The 22328-nt window shown below is 40.6% G+C and overlaps 2 protein-coding genes across 3 annotated transcripts in view; one reads left to right on the top strand and one right to left on the bottom strand.

Moving 5' to 3' along the window:
- The window catches only part of Rpn2 (Regulatory particle non-ATPase 2), a 102540-nt gene that overhangs the window by 54193 nt on the left and 26019 nt on the right, over positions 1-22328 (top strand). The window lies entirely within an intron of this gene.
- 5-ht2b (5-hydroxytryptamine receptor 2B) overlaps positions 4387-22328 on the bottom strand; it is a 136155-nt gene continuing 118213 nt past the window's right edge. For both annotated transcript variants that reach the window (XM_076426443.1, XM_076426444.1), the window contains 2 exons: positions 12450-12961; positions 4387-10790 (listed from right to left, as the gene is read on the bottom strand). In XM_076426443.1, coding sequence (XP_076282558.1) covers positions 10297-10790; positions 12450-12961 — 1006 coding nt within the window. In that variant the 3' untranslated portion in view covers positions 4387-10296. The remainder of the gene's footprint in view (positions 10791-12449; positions 12962-22328) is intronic.

The raw sequence follows: 22328 nt of genomic DNA, 5'->3' as shown, positions 1-22328 counted from the left end.
TTTACTTTCATACTGAAAACATTTTTCACTGATATCATTATTTTTTATGTAGTCATCGATGCGGTTCCAACCCCGTATAAGACGGGACTATTTTAGAACTGAAATTTTAAAACAGTTTCATATAACCTTTCGACGCGGCCACAATTTATTCGTTCCACGGGTCCTCCACCGGAAATGGGGATGGTTCCTGGCTGATCACGTGACAGGAGGGCCGTCCACGGCCGCCATTTGTTACCTTGCGATGAAATTAATGGATCGAATTCGACGCTCCTGTTTTGCGAATAAATTACACGGAGGCCAGGAGCGAGTGTAGGTCCCGATGATGAGTAGACCGCGCATGTCGACGAAAATTCACGTTTCCAAGAGATCGGTTTACAAACGCGAACATCAGACGGAAAATTGATTTCCGCTGTTCGATGCTTCATTACATCGAAAATGATCGAACAGATGCGGTGCAAGTTTAATCAAATTTTCTGCCTACTGTTCTTAACAGAGTAAAAGGTGCTGTAATGGACGCGGTTAGCGATGAGTTTTTAACGAACAGAATTTGATTGATCACTACCTCGTTATACCGGGGAAGTTTTCATATTAATCTCTCGTTGAAAAATTGTATGGAGAAGTTTGAAATTAAGTCGTCGCGGAACTACCTTTCTTTGATTATACAGGATGTCTCAAAATTTCTTCAACATCCGGAAATGAGAGTTCCTCATGAGATCACCTAGAGCAACATTTTCCTTTGCAAAAATGGCGTCCGCTGCTTTGTTTAGGAGTTATTAACGAAAAACCACGGAAAAAGTCGGCGCGGCGCGCCAACTGTCTATTGGCCGACTGTGCCAACTCGCGGCTAGGTCGCGCTCTGATTGGTCCGTGGTTTTTCGTTAATAACTCCTTAACAAAGCCGCGGATGCCATTTTCGCAATGAAAAATGTTGCAAAAATGATCTTATTTCCGGATGTTGAAAGAATTTTGAGACACCCTGTATACATTCTGCGTGGCTCGCATGTCGGGTGTTAATTAATTATATCAATTATTAATTATAATTATGGCTTAATTGTATCAATTATTGATCTTAATTGTGAGTTGATTGTGTTCGATGCACCGGGAACGACGGATTCAGTTAATATATTTATTATGAGGATGTAACTATCGTGCACATTGATACCGTACAAGATTTATTCAATTTCTAAGTGATACTTTTATGGAAAATTTCAATCGCTCAGTTGCCCGAAAGTTCAAGTTCGATTCCGCAGAATGTTGAAACGTTTTAAAATTGTTTTGCAACTTCATTTATGGAATAAATACTAGCAGATAAAAGTGAAGATTTTGCTGTCGATGTATGACGTTACATTTGAGAATTTTTTCTAAAAAATCTGCCGCTCGTGTCAAGTTTAAACTTTGTAATATTGTTTATCAGCCTTTGAAGGACATATAGAATTTGTTTTAACCATAAATAATCCGCCGGTGACAGGTTATGGTTGTTCATCCACGACACTATTAAAACTAGGATCGAAATGATTTGTTTCTTCTAGTATCGAAGGAGAAGTGAAACAAATGTTTCCACTTATGTATTTATCTAATTATACATGCTTCAGGGAGCTTAGCATAATTTCCCCAGATATCGTTTCAGTGATTAGACGAGGCCCGTCTCAGCGAGGTAAGCCTCCGCAGATTAAAAATCCGTTTTTGCTTTGATTTCTGCGGACGGGAAAGGAAATAATGAAATTCGTAAGGTAATCGATGGCAAGGATATCCAAGTGATCATCCGACTGGCTGAATATCTTGCATCGAAAGCTCCATTCGACCGGTCTGACCCAGTTTCCCCTTCCGTCGTCGTCTAATGCGAATTGATTTTCGGATATTAAAGGTATGAACTGAAGTACCAGGTCGGCCCATGGTTTTTTCGTCCTTTAAATCGGTAATAGACAGCAGCGTTCCTTCGTGTTGGTATCTGTTCGCATAACCACGGTGCTCGCGACGCTCCCCGGGGAACAAGCCTCCGGTGAAACACCGTCGAATCGATGCGCAATTAGAAATAATAAAACACGAACAATTAAATAATGAAGGTTGACCAAGGAAGATAGAACGCTGCTTGAACCACGCCGGTTTCACGCTAGCAATTATTTTGTCACGCGAGACACGTGTGCTATCGCTTGTACAGTCGGTCTCGGAAGTCTTCGTATACCTGTTCAATTTTAAATATTAAAATAAAACAAAGAAAAGAAACGCTTTCTGCGTTTTTTACGAACGTTGATTAACCCGTCGCGTCGATTTGAATTAAAACGAGGCTAGAAGTAACTATGAAGAAGGTAGATAATTCACTAACTTCGCTTACACTATCATCCTTGTTATCATAATAATACTATCATAATTTTATTCACGATTGCTGAATATATTATTCAATGTCTATAACATATAAAAGACTTCTGTTCATTTGTTGCAAACATCTAAAGTCCGGCTAGTGCGTTTAGACTTTTGTGGCCGACTATATCCCACGTCACCCAACAGACAGTTCTACGAATAAAAATAACGCAACTATACATTTTTAACACGTCGCGAGTTAATTAACACACAACGAGTTCAAGGTAGCCGTCTGTGCCACTCAGATAATAAACAATTCGTTCTCTTCCGAACTTAAATTATATTTTCTACGTATTATTGAAGCGAGTGATGGACGCGTGAAGTTCCGCGGTTAATACTGATTAATTACTACGAGGCGGAGGTTGAAAGAACGAAATTACAATGCAGCCCGTCGAAGCGTCGGTACAAGATCGATCCCCGGCATTTTGATAGCCTTACAGAGAGAAACACGATCTTCCGGTTCTATCGCGGCGTGAATGGGTTCGTTTAGGTGTATCCTTTAATTTTGTATAATTAAGTAACCCACGTCAGAGCCGCAGACTCATAACCAAGAATTAAGCACACGCTTGCACCCCGGTTATGCGATCCATCGGCATATCGCGAGAGTGAAGGTGATGATTTCGTTTGCTCCGTCATTTTGTCCGTAAAAATACGGGGACATATTACGTATTTACAATCATTGTCCTTCTGACATTTTGAAATGATTCACAAGCAGGAAAGATTGTAGTCAACGGTGTCGCGCGACTCACCGAGCTCTTTGCCGTTCCATTAAAATCAGGCGAATCGAGTAATTGAAATATTATTTCGAGTAGTATGCCAAGTTCGAGTGGCGCCTGACAGTCGACGTTCGAATGCAAACGCATTTGAAACGTACGCTAACACTCGACAACGTTTCGATCACGGCACAGTGGCGAACGAAACGAAATTAAAATGAAATTCCGCGAACGGCGCGTTACCTATCGATCGAGCGAACGATCCGCGGGCAACAATGTTCGATCAAAGTCATGCTCTCGAAAACTTACCTTTCCATTGGCGGCGAGTATGACGGACAGTAGCAATTACGTGCATCGGGGCTCATTGTTATGAAGCATTTATTTGCCCGGCGCGACGCATGGCTCTGCGATCAGTTTCGCACGCATGACAGCCCTGCATGCGAGCTATGCTTCTAATCGATATTTCTTTTTTTCTGTCGTCCACCGCCATCTTTAATATATACCGCAAAACATATTTTATAATTATTTCGGTTGGAGGCGACCACGGTTCTTTTAACACGTTCCGTTCCGTACCGTGCCGTTTCTGCTCGACGATTAAACAAACATATGTGTTCTGTTCTATAGGATAAGTAGGATTACCCTACTGCATTTTTTATAATGCCTCATTCTTTCGGTGGGAAGAGTGATTAGCGCATTAACATTAAACCTATCACCACCGGAAAAAAGGACCGGTTCGAGATTTTTTATTTTACAATTATTGAAATAATTAAAACGATTTCATAAGAAATGGTTGTATAAATATCTTTAGTACAGCACGTATCACAATAGGAGCTGTACAAAGTCTAAATAAAATGAATCTTGTCATCTTTATAAGGGAACATGTGTGTGTGTACCAGTTACTTTTAAGGCGTGGTAGGTTTAGTGTTAAATAAATATGTCAACGTGTACCAGTGGTCTGAATGGATAGTTTAACGTGTATCATCGGTGGTACACGTGGCTCGGAATATGTTAATGACTTATTTCGATGCCTTTGTTCCAAGCGAATGTTGTTGATAAATTCGCCATTGCATAATAATTTCTAAACTGCAAATTTACATTCGCATTTCTATCTTCATAAAAATCCAAACTGTCTCTCTTTCTCTGTCCTGAAAATTTCATTTTTGTGGAGTAAATGTGAAGGGTACAATTTTTGTTAATCCACACATTTTCTCTTTTTTCACAAATTTCTCGCTATCATTAGTGTACAGGGATATGGTTCATGGCAATGACCTTTGCCAAATAAGACGGTCCTATCGATTTTATTCAAATTGTTTCACAGCAGCTGATAACGAAGATTGTTTATTATTAATCTTCTCCGAATCTGTTTACAAGAGTGATTAGTCGTTCGCGTTTCTATTCCATTAATTTTTCCTTACCTCTTTTGTTGCCGCTGACTTAGTATTTCCTTTGTTCTTCTTTTCTTACCCTAATTTACCTCGTCTCTGTTTACCCCCCTCGTTTTTCCCCCAACGCGTCTTTTCTCCCTCGGCCTTCAGCTTAAGCTCCTGCCTCCATTCTGTTTTCAACCCTGAACTTTGCTTGTTTATTATTTCACTGAAATTCTTTTATAGAATTGTTTATACCGTTTGCTTCGTAGCTCTCCGCAAGAGCAACAAGCTAGTACTTATTCAAAACTTCGTTTATGCGAATCGTTCTGGAGAAGTTTGAATCTGCATGAAATGATGAACTTCTCCTTGGGATCACACTCCGTGCTTCTTTATTGTTGTTGGGCTGCGGAAGTTTATGCAAATTCGTAGTTTAGGAAACGAAAATTCAGGCAACATCTTCGCTGCTGGCTTCAATGAATGTAGAACTGAGTGAAACCAAACTAAATTACAATCAAGCTTCGTATTTGCTCTGGTAAATTGCGAATCTTTATGCATTTATGGATCTCTGAATTCATAAACAAGGAAATCTGTGTATTAACAAAAATGATTCATTTCTTTCACTTTCACCGTGAGAAGTACTTGCAGGGTCTTTCATTAAGAAAATTAATTTATCATTAATATAAAAAACGCTGCGTTTTTACAATTCAATATTTTTCTTACAATTTTACGAATTTTAGTGAAATTTAAAATGACACCTCTTAATGGAAAACCCTTTATTAACCTAGTCTACAAAAAAAGATTGTACCGATTTTCATAAAATAATTCCTGAAAATTGTTTGTGCAAGGAAATGCATGTAAAGATATTTACGTACAAAATTTACATAAAAAGATCCGCAGTCTATTGATCAATGTTTTAAAATGCCCGGTTAAGTCATTTTAATTAACGATAGGGAACACTGTGCTCGTTTAATTCCATTATCAGCAGAACTTATATCTAACACTGACGAGCTGAGGATTGTTTCAATACTTAATCAAACCTTCTTTTTATTCTCATAAATCTCTTAATCGAACATACACATTTAAAATTCACGTCTCCGTTGATTACTTCGCAAGTATGCGTTGAAAGAAACTATTCCCGGAGATCTGAACCAGTTCTCTCGTGTTCCGTTTGATCCTTAGTGCGGCGCGGAGTTCTTCGAGTATTGTAAAATCTCTGCGACACGACCGTAATTCAGGGTAATTAACGATCAAGGTGTAAACGTCGATGTCCTCCAGAATCGAGGTGAAAGCTCTACCATATTTGTTGGGCTCGTTGGAATGAAGGGAACGATCAGCTCGATCGAGGTGCATCGAGTGTTCAGGGATCTGCATTTGATCGAAGATTCTTCAGAAATTTGAAAGCAGCCACGATGTTAAAATATTAACCACCATTGCTATGCAACACTTTGCCAACCTGTGCCGGAAAGTGGGGAAAATTTCAAACGGGTTCGAAATTTCCGTCACATGGAGAATTCTACTGGATAGTTTCTGGATAACTCGCATAATTTCTGTCGCTGTTTCGTGGGCTCATCTTTTACGGTTATCAATATACGAAATTGTTTTCATTCTTCTTGAAAATTTTCATTTACGAATTCCTTGAGAATTAGAATACAAAATATGTACGTTGTTTTCGTTGACTGAAAATACTATTTATTTTTTTTTTGTACACTATCCACAGTTCTATTATTCATTTGCTGTTATAGGATCGCGTGACTTCGAAATTTATATCTGTTTCTAGACTCTGCAGATTTCATGCATTCATTATGAGAATTAATTGATCCGGAACAGTAGGAACATTTAAACAATTTAAAGGTTGTATTATTTCCAACTCGTGAAAATTATTAAGAAAAGGAATGAATATTTATGAAGCTTTCGTATCTTGAAATTAATGTAGGCAATTTTTATTTCACATAACAATTTGCTATTTATTCCTGTTGTTTCAAATTCTGATGTTTAAATACGACAGAAATTGTGCAACAATCTAATTCTGGCCGGCAACCGAGTCCTTGCGTTTACTTTCAATAAATTTCTTGTTACTTACAAAAAAAAAAAACAAACAATGTACATATCTTCCAATCAGTTATACAATTTTCATGGTTTGTGACACTTTTTTCACCCTTTCGAATCTTTAGTCAACATCTTCAACATGTTTTGGAATCATAAACGCAAGAACCAGTTCGCAAAAAAATATTTGAGTTTACGAATCTTTTTTTTTTTTAAGGAAAATTGAGGAATTTAGGGACATTTGCATGCTCACACGCACTCGCTCCTATCCACGCACACAAGCATACCCGTTAACTTTATTAGAAACTCTTTAACAATGCAGAACAGAGTTGTGTTCGCGAACTATGTACAAACAATTGCCTCGGGTTAAGTACTTAATTATTTCGATCGATTGACGCAACGCGACCACGGTTTCTTGGCTTCGAGTTGATCCGTGGATAATGATACGACGATTTGTTGCACGCGCAACGTAATTACAATATATTTTACACTATATACTTTGCTTTATCGACAAGCGATGCTCCTTGGACTGATTTCACGTTCGAGATAACGAAAGAATCAATTTGAGCGGTGCGAAAGGATTTGGTAAAGAGATCTTCTATTAATGGATTTTTTAATTCTTCGAAAGAAATCTTTGCAATTAAATGATGTAACTTAATTATTTTCGAAGGTTCGTCATTTGTTTTCTTATTCAAACGAAACTATTATTGAAACGGTTTTTACATGACTGAAGTTCGTTTATAATTAATAAATTGATTAAAAAGATTGTTGTGTAAGGTATTACTAGAGAAGTTGGGATGAAAATAAATATTATTGCATAATATTCAACTCTAAATAATATTTGATTGTTTGAACGACACGTATAAAATTAAGAAAGACATTGTTAGATGAAATTGTTTCAATGAATTGAGTGTTTGGAATACCTCGAAGTTAAAATATTATAACAATGGTTATCCTACTCTTTTGAATTCTCTCAAATTCGGCTTGGACATACAACAGGTGTAGAATAAAATTAGGGTACGAGGTGAAAAATGACTCTTCACAATGATTTTCTCATAATTTCTCATCCGAATGACACACCAGCTCGCACAGCTGACAAGTCAGCCAGCAAAGGAAGCATACCTGCAGCAGATTCTTTCGTTGTCCCCGCTATAGTTCTCTCTAGCAAGACAAAAACCGTCGAGAATAGCTGATAACTTGGTTGTCTACGTAGCAGTAAATAATGAATACTCTTCGATAGCCTCTATTGACAGTGAAACTGACAGGAGTTCACTCGGAAGCGAGCGCAGCCCCAAGAGCTCTGCACGCGGACAAGTAGCATAAATGTAGCACGCGTATATCCGGAATCGAACGGTCCCCGGGGTCAGCTAATGATGGGACTGATACCTGCACTGTCGATGATGCTCGATCCAATACCAAACTGTTCTGTGTATTTAAACAATTTAAATTGTAAATTTAGTAAAAATTTTATATATGAATGAAAGTTTCAGTAAGAAACTCTTAAATTAAATAGAAGTTAAACCAGTGGTTAAACTATTACATATTATGAATTAATTTCAGACATTAACATATTTCATATTAACTTAATAAGAATTTCTCTATAGCCAGAACAGATACTTTGTCAACACTAAAGAATTCAAGGAATCTTATGGCTTAAACTGATTTTCTGAATATGTCGATGGCTTGTGAGAAACATTTATACACATAGCTTTTGTTGAAGATATCCAGAAGATATCGATCGTTTCACATCATACTTTTAGCTTGTATATGTATATACAGAATTCGTGGACAAGTGTAGACAGGCTTTATCGGTACAGGAATCAGTCTCAGCACTCTCGGAAGCTGAGAAATCGGTGTTCCCAGGTTGCTAAAAATCGACCGCACGACAGCGTAGCCCGCGTTCGATTGAAAATTTTATCGTGGCCGCCACTCGCCGCGCCAATCCGGCGAAAACCGCCGAGAATTTGCTGCGCTCGTGGAAAATCGTGGGAAATCGGTTCCCTATTGTGCTTGCCACGGGCGGCACGTTCGCGCGCGTCCGATTTTCCTTTCTAGTCCCGGCCGTCTTTTGTCGACTTTGATTCGCCTTAGCTTCGATCGAATTAATCCTGCCGCGGAATATTTCGAATTTCCTCGGAGAAATGCTCCCCTCGACTCTGTCAAAATGGGCTGAAGTGTTTCGTACGATTAACTCGACGCCTGAGTATTTTCGAAAATTTTTATTCTGGGAAATGTGATTTTTTAATCGACTCCGATTAGCTAGTGTCTGTTTTCAAATTGCTAACTGTTTGCGAATAGTGTAACTGCGAATTTTTATGTGTGTATAAAACAAATTGGCCGGGTGAAATATAAAACAGTAGAAAATTCGAAAAATTTAATGCAACAAAATCATTGGGGGAAGAAATCAATTTTTATTCTACTTCTGCTTTCCAGAATCAATGCAGAACATTCTTATATTTTGCATGCAGATCCGCAGTCTAGAAATTACCGTCACTATCGAACAGTTCATTAAGATTCGCGACAGTTGATCATATTCTTCAGCGACACTATTAACAGATTCCCGATGAATATATATTGTTAAATTCTTTTTTCGTATATAGAATGTATCGAGAATGATACCAACAAGCCTCCAGCAACCAGTGCGTGAAAATAAGGCATCGAGTTAAACGCAACACGAATTCGAGTTTCATTTCGTCGGGGCCGATAACAGTTCCGCGGGGCGCCATTAATTATATCGACGTGTGTTTGCGAGCTTTAACGACCGATTCGGTTCGAACGAGCTCCGGCTAATCCGATACTCTCATCACTCGTTAAAACTCCTCGGAGCCGTTTCGCGGCCGAATTCCGCAGCGATTCCGGCCAGCTGCGTCTTAATTTCCGGTTTGGGTTCTCCGGCCAATCTGTGCTCCGGATTGACTGGTCTTCTGTCGTAACAATTCCTTGGGCTCGAGTGCTACCTAGACGATTCCTCGGCCCGCGGCGATTGTTGCCGTGAAAGAATTCGAGCTGACTCGAGATGCTTCGATCGGCTTCAGCTCGCGTCCCTAATTTAGAAGATGAACAAAATATAGTAATCGTTGAAGCTCCCGCTGAAGCTCTCGTACGCTTTGGTCTCTCTCACTCTGTTTGAGCACGAACACGGTCCCGGCATCCTACCTGACGAACTTCCCGGTTCAGTTCGAACCACCGTTTTATATATTTCAGAGGGTACAGCACTGTTGGAACCTTCATAAATTGATATTTCTATTCTTGATCATATAGCCTCCTTCTTTTCGAATATTCTCAGCGAAATTTTACGGAAATGGTGTTACGAAAAATCGGGTAGAAATAGATCGAAACAATTTGTTAACACTAAACCTATACCATTGCCGGTTCACACCGGTTTTATACTTTTAATCTCACGATTATTGAAATGATGAAGTTGCTTACATGACAATTGATTCTAAAACATTTCAATCGCTTTCGGTGCTCGGTAGGTTCACTGTTAACAATTTTTGCTTGGTGTGATCTGTAGGTGTCTCTTTTGAGATTATTTTCCTTGGAGAACTACATCGTTTGTCAGCATCTTCTGTAAAAAGTAACTCTGAAGAATCCATCGATCCTACCTAACCCAGTGCCGTACCCACCAAAGCCTAGCATGGTCGACTACCGCGTTAATGAAATCGTTTATGTTCCGCTGTTCCACCAGTTCATCGCGGTTCACACGTTAACTGAATTCCTCGCGGAGACCACAGTTCACAGTTCACCAAATCCCATGAAAAACGCCGTCTTCACACTCTGGTTACGGCGATCCCCGGTCTCCCGGGGTCCAAGGCCTACCTAGCCGGCCTCCACGCTTGGTTCCTGTATCTGCAGAGCAAGACCTTCTTGAAGGCTTGTCGGAAGACCTTGTTGAAGATCGTGTAGAAGATCGGGTTGACCATCGAGCTGGCGTAGCCCAACCAAGTCGCCAGATCGAAGATCGTGTGATCGATTTGGTGCTCGCAATCGGGACAGACCGCCGGGACCAGGTTCAGGACGAAGAACGGGGCCCAGAGGATCACGAACGTGAAGAATACCACGCCCAACACCTTGGTCGCTTTCTGCTCTAGTCGGATGATCCTTCCGTGGCGGGAACTGTTCCGGGACACCACGCTGCTTGTCCTTGAGTGATGAGTTCGCACCTGGCCGGGGTATCTGTGCAGACACGGCGACGAAGAGTTGCTGCTCTGCTTCGAGCTCATGGTCGCTGCGCCGTTGTGCGCTCGCATGGTCGCTGCTCGTCGAATGGGAGTCGGCTTCGAGGCTAGCAGCGAAGTCCTGGTGCTCCCTGGAATGGCAGAAATGAGTCCTTGCTTTAGTTAGGCGCGTTTGTAGGTGTTCGGTGATTGCTCAACTGTGGGCAGATGTTCAGCGATGTTTTTAACTTCTATACTGTGTTCAGAAAGGTAGCTACTCTTTTGGTTTGTTTCATTGGAATTTTGTATGAAGAAAGTAGCAGGTTGATGTAGTCTGAAGTTTCTGGACGATTTTTACTCGGAAATGATACGTTCGGTTGGAATCGTGGATAATTCACCGCTGAAACGTTGTGTGAACGAAAAACAGTAATTTTTTTAATCAGGATGGACATGTTTGAACACGGATGAGTCTTGATTCAGACTTACTAGACCAAATTAAGATTTTTTTAAAATAATTTCCGTTGCTTCCAAACCAATGTAAAATTAGGTCAGGCTGCACTAGCTAGTTTACAGTGCAAAGTGTTGAAGTGTACAGAATTTGTGTTTCGTTTACTTCCTCGAAGTTCTTGTATAAATGTATAATGGTCAGTGAGGCGGCTCTGCTGCGTGTTCAAAGTGTTCGAGGCGTACATAATACGCGAGTTGCAATTATACAAGTCAGTCGCGGTTTTCTGCAAATTGTGACGACATTGCTTTAAAGTTTTTAGTTGGCTTCGTCGTCTGTCCGCACGCAGACTTGTTGTCGAACGAAGTTGCTCGGCGCTTCAAACGCGGTCCTGTGATTGTAACTTCCCCACTTCGATGTCAACTACAGTCAGACACTTGTTGCGTTTCGTATACCCACTGTCTACTCGAGGTGTGCAACCGGATTTCACAGTTACCGATAGAAAATATTATTGTACGTGGGTTTAGATGGGAAGCAACTCTATTTGGAAATGTCATTGCGTCAATTTCGTTTCATTTCCTGGACACCTGAGCTAGCTTGTGCATCGAAGTGTCGTGTAACTTGAGAGACTTAACATGTTGTCAGTGCCTTCGATTAATTATCGATTACTTCCAATTGAATCACTAGGCTGCGTTAGGCTACATTCTACTGTATTTGAAAATTTTACTTGAGAAATCTCGTTGTAACTTTTCTTCTTGTTATTATTTGTATTCTTTCAGGTATTATTTTCTTTTCCTCTCATTCTTTGGTTTGCTCTGTTTTTATTAGAATTTTTGGCGTGCCCCCGACCTCTTTTTATTTATTGCTTTTCGCTGCGTCAAAGGGCGTCGAACCAATTACCGAGTTCCCACAAAGTACAGTGTAGACGTTTTCGAAGAACTGATCAAGTTACAACATTTCCAATGGAGCGATTCAACAGGTAGCAAAGTTGTAACGTGGGTGAGCAACGTGTACAGCGTTTCTTTACAATGGTTCGCAGAACTGCAATGTGCATACTAATATAATATTTCACTGTGCAAAGACTGCAAGTTTGTTGAGAATCATGTTTACCGAGATTAATTTCAGCGTTGCAGCTGTAAAAGAAAGATTTACTTGATTCGAATATACATTGCGTGGTGAATTGCTAAGTTTGATGAATCGTCGGCCATTAATATTTTAAATCGACGACTATCAGTTTCGTTGTTAGTTCGATACTCTTTGTCGTGAGACTATGAAATTTTTCTCAGGTTTAGGTATCAATCGGTTCATTGCTATTTCTATATTTCTATATTTACACATGCTATTATACACTTATATTATAGCTCACCTAGGCTAGAAACTCTTCTCCCCCCTCTCCACGTAACCACAGTGTTCAGCTCGTAGCTCCTGCTGGGTTCGATCCTCCCACTAGTGGTTCCCTTGAGGAGGTTACCTTCGAGGCTCTTTCCCGTGATCGGTTTCATTGTGTCACTCGACACAATAACGATCTCCGCAGCGGGTTGGGGCGGCTGTCTCTTCGAGGACTCGCCGAAATAAGGACATGTGCAAGGGGGAGGCAAACTGAGCTCACCCTCCTGCTTCTCGATTGGTTTCTTCTGGACCTGGTCCTCGTTCGAGGAGTTCTTCCTCGCTGATCGGATGTACACCGGTTGCTCGTGGAAGCTGAACGATCTTTTCCTCAAGGTTTTCGGCGAGGCGTCCTCCGCTCTTTCCAGATGCGCCTCGTTGAACGTGGACGCTCTTCGTCGGTGTTTCCAGGGTGTTGGCGAGCTCGGGTCTTCTTGGGCCGAGAGGCTTGTCCTGGAACCTGATGCACTGCTCGCTGCACTCTCGCCGCTCCTGGAATTCGTCATAATTCATGTTGATTCAGATGATGTTACGTGTATGTTATTTTATAATAGATCGAAGTCGAGGTTTTTATTACTCGGACCGATTCGGAGCTATTCGTATCATAAACTACGACAACGTTCGGTCATTTTTCCTCATAAATTGCTTCTCAACGCAAATAACTTACCGCAAGGAAGAGCACTTCAGGGGGAAATTCTCAACAGCTCCCCGGCCAGTATGAAATGAATGGTACCCGGAAGCCAGTACAAAGTTATTTAATAAAGCTTCACGGGATACCGGGAGGGGGTACAATACCCCATCGATAGAAATTCTTGGCCGAGCCGGCGCGGCGGCTCTTAATTTCCCATGGCAAGTTCATTATTGAAGAAATTCTTGAGATTATCCACCGCGAGAGTGTTTCTGATATTTCCTGAGGCGCGTTCAGTCGCCGTTCCGGATAAGCATGAAAGCCGTAACGATCGCGGGAACGCGTTTCCGCGGGGGCTGCGAAACGAGCGAGGACTCCCCCGAGACGTATTTGCTAAACGGGCAGAAGAAACAATGCATTCTTTCCAGGAAATTACTCGGGCTTTGCGATACGCGGGTTACACGCCACGGCAACAAACACGCGGATCGAACACGCTCTGTAAATTTCTGGCTCGATAGCGTGTACTTCGGAATTGAAACTCGAGCGGATAGGAGATTGTTGCCAGGGCGGATTGTCGAGTGGTCTCGTCGACCAAGGTCTTCCCCATTGCCGGGACGGATTCAACCAATTCTCGAGAGCGCTTCGAGTGCTTCTGAAAAATCAAAACGCGACCGATCCAGCCCCCGAACTACCTATTCCGATTCTACCGTTCGGTTTCGCGGCAATTTCCGACGCCACATTCGTTTCAAATACCGGGTGCCCCGTTTGAAGTTAACCACTCGAGTATCTCTGAAATTATTAACAACGTATTGGGTTGGGGAATAAGTTCGTAGCGTTTTATGTTTTCTCTTTTATTCTCTACAACGATTTTTTTGTTATTTGGCAAAGTGTTATACATCAATCGAAAGAGCTCTTTCTGCTCTGCAAAACTGTGATAATCGTTGTTTCGAATGATGTAATTTTTTAATCTTTCCCGGGCTTAGAAATGGAATATCCAGGAGGCAAAGTCAACATTTTCGACACCTGCTTTTCTCCGCTTTTCATCGAGATCAAAAAGAATTAGCGGCGAAAATGAACTGCGAACAACCATCTTCATTCGATGGGATTTGTCGAAAATTTGGGGAGCTTCAGTGGCTCACGAGCTTACCAAAAACAACAAAGAAAATCGCCTTCAAATTGTTTCTCAAGATGTGTCGAAAATGTTCATTATCGCTCGTAAAAAGTTATTAGCCTTTCTCTATCGAGAAACCATTGGTTCAGGAGATTTTTCCATTCGTGTCAATTTGTGTCTGACCATTGCTCGCTGTTTCTACTTACGATGTACAATCTCATTATTAAGGAGTCTCGAAAGGGACTCTTCGGCAGTGTATTGTACGTCGACATATACATTACGATATTTCGGACCATTCGAATTCGAAATTGCCATCGAGTGTCGTCGACAATTTTTTTTTCCTCCTGATCTCGCGAACAGAAACCGACGGCAGGACGTAATAATGGCCGGCTGATCTCCAATAATGGATAGAACGCGTCAAAAATGGCTGGCACAGCTGCGTTCTCGCACACGTGTCCGATTTATAGGTAGCCGGCGCGGCGACCTCTTTACCCAGACAGTGGCTCCTGCATTTTTTCGATCAGCACGATCCATTACGTGCCGTGGACCGCGCTGCAGCCGCCTGGGTAATCTAAAAATGCACCGCTACTTCGGTAGAGGGCCAGTCGAAAGGTCACGCTTCTTTGATAAATATTTTTAACCCTTTCTTCTGACTTTTCATCACGAAAATTTGCCTTTGGTGGCATGAAAAATCGTAATTTTTGGTCTTTGACCGATCATTGATGTTGATATTATTTAGTCTACTACCTTCAAATACTATATGTCAGAAAAATGCAGCGTTTTTTTCGATCGAAACCGGTCAGGGATCAAATTGAGTGTACAGCCTTTGATTATAATCACTTTTTTTGAAAATTGGACCAAACGGCTTCAGTTTTGGCGAGATGTTAGAAAGATTAGTTTATTACGTAATGTATAAGAATGATTGATTAAAAATTACCATTGGAGGAAATGACGAAGAAGAAAGTATAGGCCGCCATTTTTAACTGTTCTTATTAGCTGGAGGTTAGCTAGAGACTTGAAACTTTAAACATAGTAGCTCAGAACTGGATTACAATGCAATATTAAAAAACAAATTTCGAAAAAACTGTGTGGCTAGGAGAAAAAATATTTAAATATTAACCGTCACATCTCGCCGCGCGCCAGCGCTCCCTACTCCACTACGCGTTCCCACTCCGACTCATTCCCACTCCACGGGCCCACTTCGCACCGAAGGAACTCAGTGTGGTGTTCCGTTCATTCAGTTCTATTTCGTACAGTTTCGGATTCATCCCCTCATTCTATCTCGCGTATTTCCCTATCTTGCGTTTCTATATCTTACAATAGTAAGATTTCATACCAATATTACCATATCTTGCGTTCCATTCAAAAAAGATTGAAAAGTAGAAAATACAAAAATATAAAAAAAAACTTTTTAGAAACCACGCTTATATTAAAATGCACTAAAAAGGAGAAAATAATTTTTTCCCTGGTTCTCCCAAAAATTTAAATATAAAATCATGACATTAGTGACTATAAAAATAAAAGCGTGGAGCGCGCTAAACTATATTGACGTAATCTTCGTGGGCGCTCCACGCATTTATTTTTATAGTCACTAATGTCATGATTTATATTAAATTTTTGGGAGAACCAGGAAAAAAATTATTTTTTCCTTTTTAGTGCATTTTAATATAAGCGTTGTTTTTAAAAGGTTTTATTTTAATCCCTTACCTAGTAAACTAAAAAACAACTCGAGTGGTTTGTTCCAATTTTAAAAAATTTTTTGAGGGTGTCCACTTAATTTTGTCCTCGACCGTGTAAAAAAGGTGTTGCATTTTGAAGAGCCAGTGGAATTTCCGTGGAGCCCGTTGTAGTATAACACAGTGAAGGAGAAAGGGAGCGCACAGCCGAGACGTGAAAAAGTCAAAAAGTGCCATACCGTTGCACGTTAACGACATTATTGTTTGGAAAGCCGGGCCGGAAGAGCTTTCGCGGGCCGCGAAGAAAAAGCCGCAGCCGTTTTCAGCACAATTACTTGGCTCGGGCGCAAGTTCTTCCGTAAGCATGGATGTCGAGGCGGGGGGTGTTCAAAGAGCGTCAAAGTGACGGGCCGGCGACCGAAGGCACGGCGCGGATCCTTTGTGGGAGCGCGTCCAGCCCCGGCCAGCTAAGTGCATTCCTTTATTAGAGAGTTTCAGAGCCGGGAAGAGCCGGTATACTTAAGTGCGGCCACGCCGAGTCGACGAGCGAAACCGGTCCCCGTTTTGCACTTTGAATGGCCGAGCTAGCTAAGTGCGATCCACTTTTCAAGCCACGCGGCGCAGCCGCTCTACATAATGGCTTACCGGCGAGGAAACTACCCCCTTACCGATGACTTTTCACCTGGCCCGGCTTATGTTTCTTCCAATTATTTCGGTCCGACCACTCGAACCCCCGTGTCTCGACTTTTTCACAAAGAAGCCAACGAATTTTTACAAAGCCAGGCTTTGCTCTCTTTTCGTACACTCTCCTCAGCCTTTGTTCAGGGGCTGAATGGTCGGCATCGAGATATTTCTGTTTCGTAATCTTTCAAAACTTGCATTGTTCTGTTTTTATTATTTCTACTTGGACACTTCTTATGAGCTGAGAAATATTTATTCTATTAACGTTAAACCTACCACGGTCAAATGAGACAGATTTTATATTTTCCCCGATTATCGAAATTATAGAAATTTACTTATGGAAAATAACAGAATGAATTTTCTGGCCAAACATCTATTATTAAATTATAATCTTAACAAATCTAGTGTCGCCATTTTCATAGGGCAATATTTTTAATGCCAGATACTTTTAATGCTTGATAGGTTCAGTATTAAAACAATTGTAATTCTGGTTGTGAAACACAAATGTAGAACACTGATTGAAAAGAACTACTCCATCAAATTAATTTCTTGAAAAATTCAATTTCAATAGCACCGGATCAGAATAATGTATCCAATACCTTCGTACCGTTCCACGATTTTTCTAAAGTCTTCGAATACTTCCATTGACAATCTTAATGGCACAAGGATTGAAACGCATAGTCTTTGAAGTTCACCGAGCATGATCTCTTTTCATAGCGAAGAATAGAAAAAGCGCTTCGAACCGGTCCGGTTGTCTCTGCTTCCTACTTTCTTCGGCGAGGTAGAGTGCAATCCATCTTCGGGTCGTCTTGCCAGAATTCAATTCAGACTTTATCGTCCTCGTTGAAGGATCAGTCCCTTCCGAACTTCGACCATCGAACGACCGCTGGACTGAATCGTCCTGGATCTTCCTCGATCGAACCGATTACTCGCTGCTCGTTATCGAAATCTCGTGACCGAGCTCGAAATATTCGAGCAGATTTCCGAAATCAGAATTCTTATTATTCGGGGCGAAGAAGATCGAAGCTGACACATAATCTCGTACCCTTGTTTTCGAAAAAGGTTCTACGATTGCCTCAATATAGAGAATAATGCTCTCTTTCTTCTCATTTCTTTGGTGACTGATTTGTGGATCTTCAAAACGTTTTTGTTAACAATTGTTGACGTTCACTATAAAGGATCTTGCTTCTTGAACGAGTAGTTCGTAAATCTTTAAAACAAATTCGTCAATAAATATTGTAGACGTGTTAGGATCTTGTAGCTTGTAAATTAGATTGTTCAATCATTTCATAGTAATTTATCAAGGTGAAGGTATTCGTGAATACTCATTAATACACTGCGGAGCTTTATGCAAAATAAAAATATTTTGCATGGATTGTGTGATGCAGAAATAACATAAAAATTGATTTCATCCCCTAGAGACTATGTCACATTAAAAGCAACATTACAACATTCTTGAATTTTTTTAAACTCTCTCTTATTGTTTTATATTTCACCCAATCAATTTCTTCATAAATGCATAAAGATCCGCAGTCTACTCGTTAATAAGTTTTCTTAAATTTTCTGTGGTTAGAGCTATGGTGTAGTCCCTGCGCGTCATCATGTAGACCCCGGTCTTAAGACGCCATGTTGAATGCCAGTACATGTGCTGTCATACTTCTTTGTATTTGTTTTCATTCTACGCGTATAAATCTCTTCATAAACTGTTTGTATTTGAACCAAAGGTCTCAAGTCTAATAAAGACAAACATATTCTTAGCATCTAATTTCTGAAATGCCCTATATACAGTTCCAGACATCTCCAGACTATCTAATTTCAATTCCAGTACTCAGTCCGTTCGAAAACTCTGGAGAAAACCATATTTTTCGTTTCCTCCGACGAAAACTGCTGGAAACGCGGGAAAGTCGAAATCCTTTCGCAACTGACCCGGAATTTATTGTTCGGGACGATTGCTTGTTTGTTGAGTCACGCGCGATACAAACAACCGCGCCGACGAAGAATTAAGCCCGAGAAGGGTTTCCCAGCACTTGCTAGCTGGGAGCACGGAAATCAGCTTCTAAAGGTGTCTGCGAGAGCTCGAGTGGCTTTAAAGACACTAGACGTCGGCGAAGACGTTATAAAATGTCGTTTTGAGACGGGTCGAGGGTTCGAGCGGGCTTCTCGTCGTGGAGATTGGCTATTTGTTACGCTCGCCAGGAGAAGTAGAAACGATATAAACGTGAAATGCATTCCGACAGTGTCTCACGGACGAAGCAGACACGGCGATGCTAATTAAACGCAGAAAGAACGACGTCTGACGAGCAACAATGTTTCACAGCGCCCATCTCCAAATATTTATATATACTTGTGCTTTAGAATCGCCATCCTCTTGAACAAATTCTTCGATCACAATACTTGCAGCTTCTATGCAATGGAATATTTGTTCAAGAAAATTCTTCAATTCCATTCCTTTCTCTGGCACCACTACGAGACTCATTTAAATGGAAATAATGGTGAGAAAATCATAAAAACTGAACAGACAGAAAAGTTATTCTTTGTTTCAAATATTTGTAGCTTGTGTCTAATCAGCTATTTCTTCAAGAAAATTCTTCAGTTTTAGCACGTGTTAGTAGCTGCATGTAGACTGCGAATCTTTATGCGAAATGAAGATTGTCTGTGTTGATTCAGACATTTATATTCTGTTTTCCATATTCTTTCGCATTCGATCTACTCAATTTCGCCATACGAGCTTAAAATGCAAATTTTACAAATTTCAATACGCTCCTCCTAGTTGTGCATACAATAAATTTATTTAGGTGTTTGTAAATATCCAGTATATTGATCTTTTTTATTTAGACTTTTTGTGACGAACAAGTTCGTAGGTCTTTCATGTTCGGGCCGATTACAATGCACGGTTTCTAAGAACATCCTTTCGGCTGATTTCCTCGAACCCTTCAAAGAAAGCTGATTTAAAGATGGCCGGTTTCTTCAGAGACGGGCGTTCCGCTTGATCGCTTTGACTTCTCTCGGAGTATACTCTAGCGGTTGTAATTAAAGATCTCGAGGAACTAGGCCGTTGTCCTAATTCGTCGCTGTTTCAAATTTATTTCCCATTCGGCCGGCTCTCTCGTTCTCGCGTTTGATTGCAGTTTTCCTTTGTCGATCGCTCGAAGAGAACACCGGGGAATTGTCTTTTTTTGCGGTGGATTCGCAGGCTTGGTATCCACGAGATTTTTACTGCGAAGACGAATGGAACCGCAGCAGCGTTATGGAGTAATTCGAGGGACAGTGATTTATTGTGTCGCGTCATTAATATTCATTCAATTTTCGGTGTCGAAGCAGCTTACCGTGTTGCTGCAGCCGCGGGGATTTCATTCAATAATAAACTAACGCGATTGGCAACCAGAATTATTTGGATAACAAAGACAGGCGGCGTGGTGAATAATTAATGCTGCTCTCGTACTAAATATTGCTCCTTGTAAAATATGATGCTAACTGTCGGCCTTCAAAGCTGCGACAACTGCTACATTCAATTAATAAACGTACAGACAAGTGCATTCAAAGAGAACAAATAAATGTACTGAAACAAATAAAAATAAAAAACCATATGTAATAATTATATACATAAATAATTAAAAATTTTCCGCTTTAATCGAAATATGCAGGAGCTATCATAGTCATTTATTTCTGTTCTCCATAATTTTAATAAGTCGATAAAAATGATTTTAAATATTTTCACTGCGTCGCATTTAATCATATTTCTGCTATAAACGCAGTCTAATAAAACATAAACGAGTCTTCCTTTAATTTAAAATTAATATTGAATATTCATCGTTGGATACTCGAGAATCCCAGACGCGAGTACTAGCAGGAATCCGAAAAACTCGCGAATCGCCGTAAAAGGATTTCCGGAACCGTGAGCCGGTGGAAGAAATTAAAGAAAATCTCCGACCGTTCGAGCAGAAATAATCCGCAAGAAACATTTTAATTAATGCGAGGAATCTTTCTTCCGGCTGCTCGCGCCAATTCAATTTTGCATCTCGCCGAGCGATCGAGTAAAGAATTTAGCGAAAGCACTTCGCAAACGAGCTCGAGATTTTCGAAAGGCTTTCAAGAGCGATGGCGCGAAGCGTGTCGGAGGAGGCTACTTTCACTCACCCTTCTCCCACCCCCTGTTTCCCTCGCATAAACAGCACTTGCCGGCTACACATCTTTCCAATGTGCCAGTGATCGAGGGGAAATTAAAGAACAACAGCTCCCGAACAACGCTGTCAAACAGTTTCGTCTTTTCCGGCGTGGAAACATTTTCTTCTGACAAATTTTTGGCCAACAACTTGTTAGCATCAATTTTGCATCTACTAAAATTTGCCGAAAAACGAATTAGAGTAGTAATAACATCGCTCAACTTTAAGGATGTTCTGGAGGTATATAAGAACGCAACAAAATTTTTGAAAATTTTACAAGGTATAATTCTTACTAAATTAATGCAATTACCAAAGTTTCGGTTCGATTCACTGCACCGTTTAAGAATTATAGCAACTTAAAGTTTGCACGTTTTAACACGTCTTCTTACGGAGAATTCATAAAGTTCCGCTTCAAACCCTATTTAAACCTTGAAAAAACGCAACCAGAAACTGCAGTTTTTTTGTATATGTAGTAAAAATTATGTAATTAATTATGTTCAAAATTTATTAGGATTCACTAAACAGTTACAGAGTAAAAAAGTTATGAACTGCTACAAAACGTCAAATTTATCATCAAATTTATCGTATTCGCAAAAGTTTAATGCAAAATATACTCATGAATGGCTTTCATTGCCATGTATTGATGGATTTCGAATTTCTTGTACTTTTGTCTCCCATTGTACCTCCAGAACATCGTTAATGAGAAGCCAACAATTTGTTAGCATCAATTTTGCACCTAACTAAAATTTGCGAAAAAACGAATTAATAAATTTGAATACCATTCTAATGAAGAAACGGAGCTGAATTTCCCACCACGTGTTCGTCTTGAAATTCTCCTTGGTCAGCGAAGGCCGCGATGAGCTTCGTTATCGTGATCGAAATGGCGGTCAGTCTCTTTTTCCCTGGCAATTTATTCGGATTATCGTGCCACGGATTCCGATGGCCGAAAAATTGGGTCGTGTTCAGAACTATAATATGCAGGCACAATGGCGTCAGCTCGTTCGGAATCGGCTTGCGCCGGAAGTATATCTCGAGCAGCCCTAATTAGCAACACGAGCCACCGGCAATTTTGTTTTTTTTTTATATTGGGTTGTACGATAACGAAACAGGCTCCCTATGGAAACAGGAGCGCACGGAATATATCGAAAACGGCCGCCAAGGGAAACGGCTGTTGGCCGGCGCGGCGTGGAAATTATTTCGACGTTTAAATCGACGTATAATTGACACGGACGGGCCAGAGAACACCCACCATTGTGTTTCCCATTTTACCTGAGAAAGGTATCTCCCGTTGTGATTCCACGCGATATTTTCGGAACGTTTTTCCCCAAATTGTTTACTACACGTGCAATTTCCGGAGGCTTTTAAGAAATGGAGAAAATAGGAATTTCTGTAGAATCATATTATTTGTGTATTATTTTTAACTTATTGACCCAGCTCCTTTATCGTACGACCCAATATAAAAAAATTGCCAGTGGCTCGTGTTGCTCGACCATAAAAATGCTGATTTGCATAAATGTTCACTGTACAGTAACCACGAAGTTTGTTTTTCACAAGCCTCGGCACTGCCAGTTCTTTTTTCTTGTTGTGATTTTCGCTTGCA

This window comes from Lasioglossum baleicum, chromosome 6 (assembly GCF_051020765.1).
Source record: "Lasioglossum baleicum chromosome 6, iyLasBale1, whole genome shotgun sequence".
Taxonomy (NCBI): domain Eukaryota; kingdom Metazoa; phylum Arthropoda; class Insecta; order Hymenoptera; family Halictidae; genus Lasioglossum; species Lasioglossum baleicum.
This window is presented reverse-complemented; position numbering and strand designations above follow the sequence as displayed.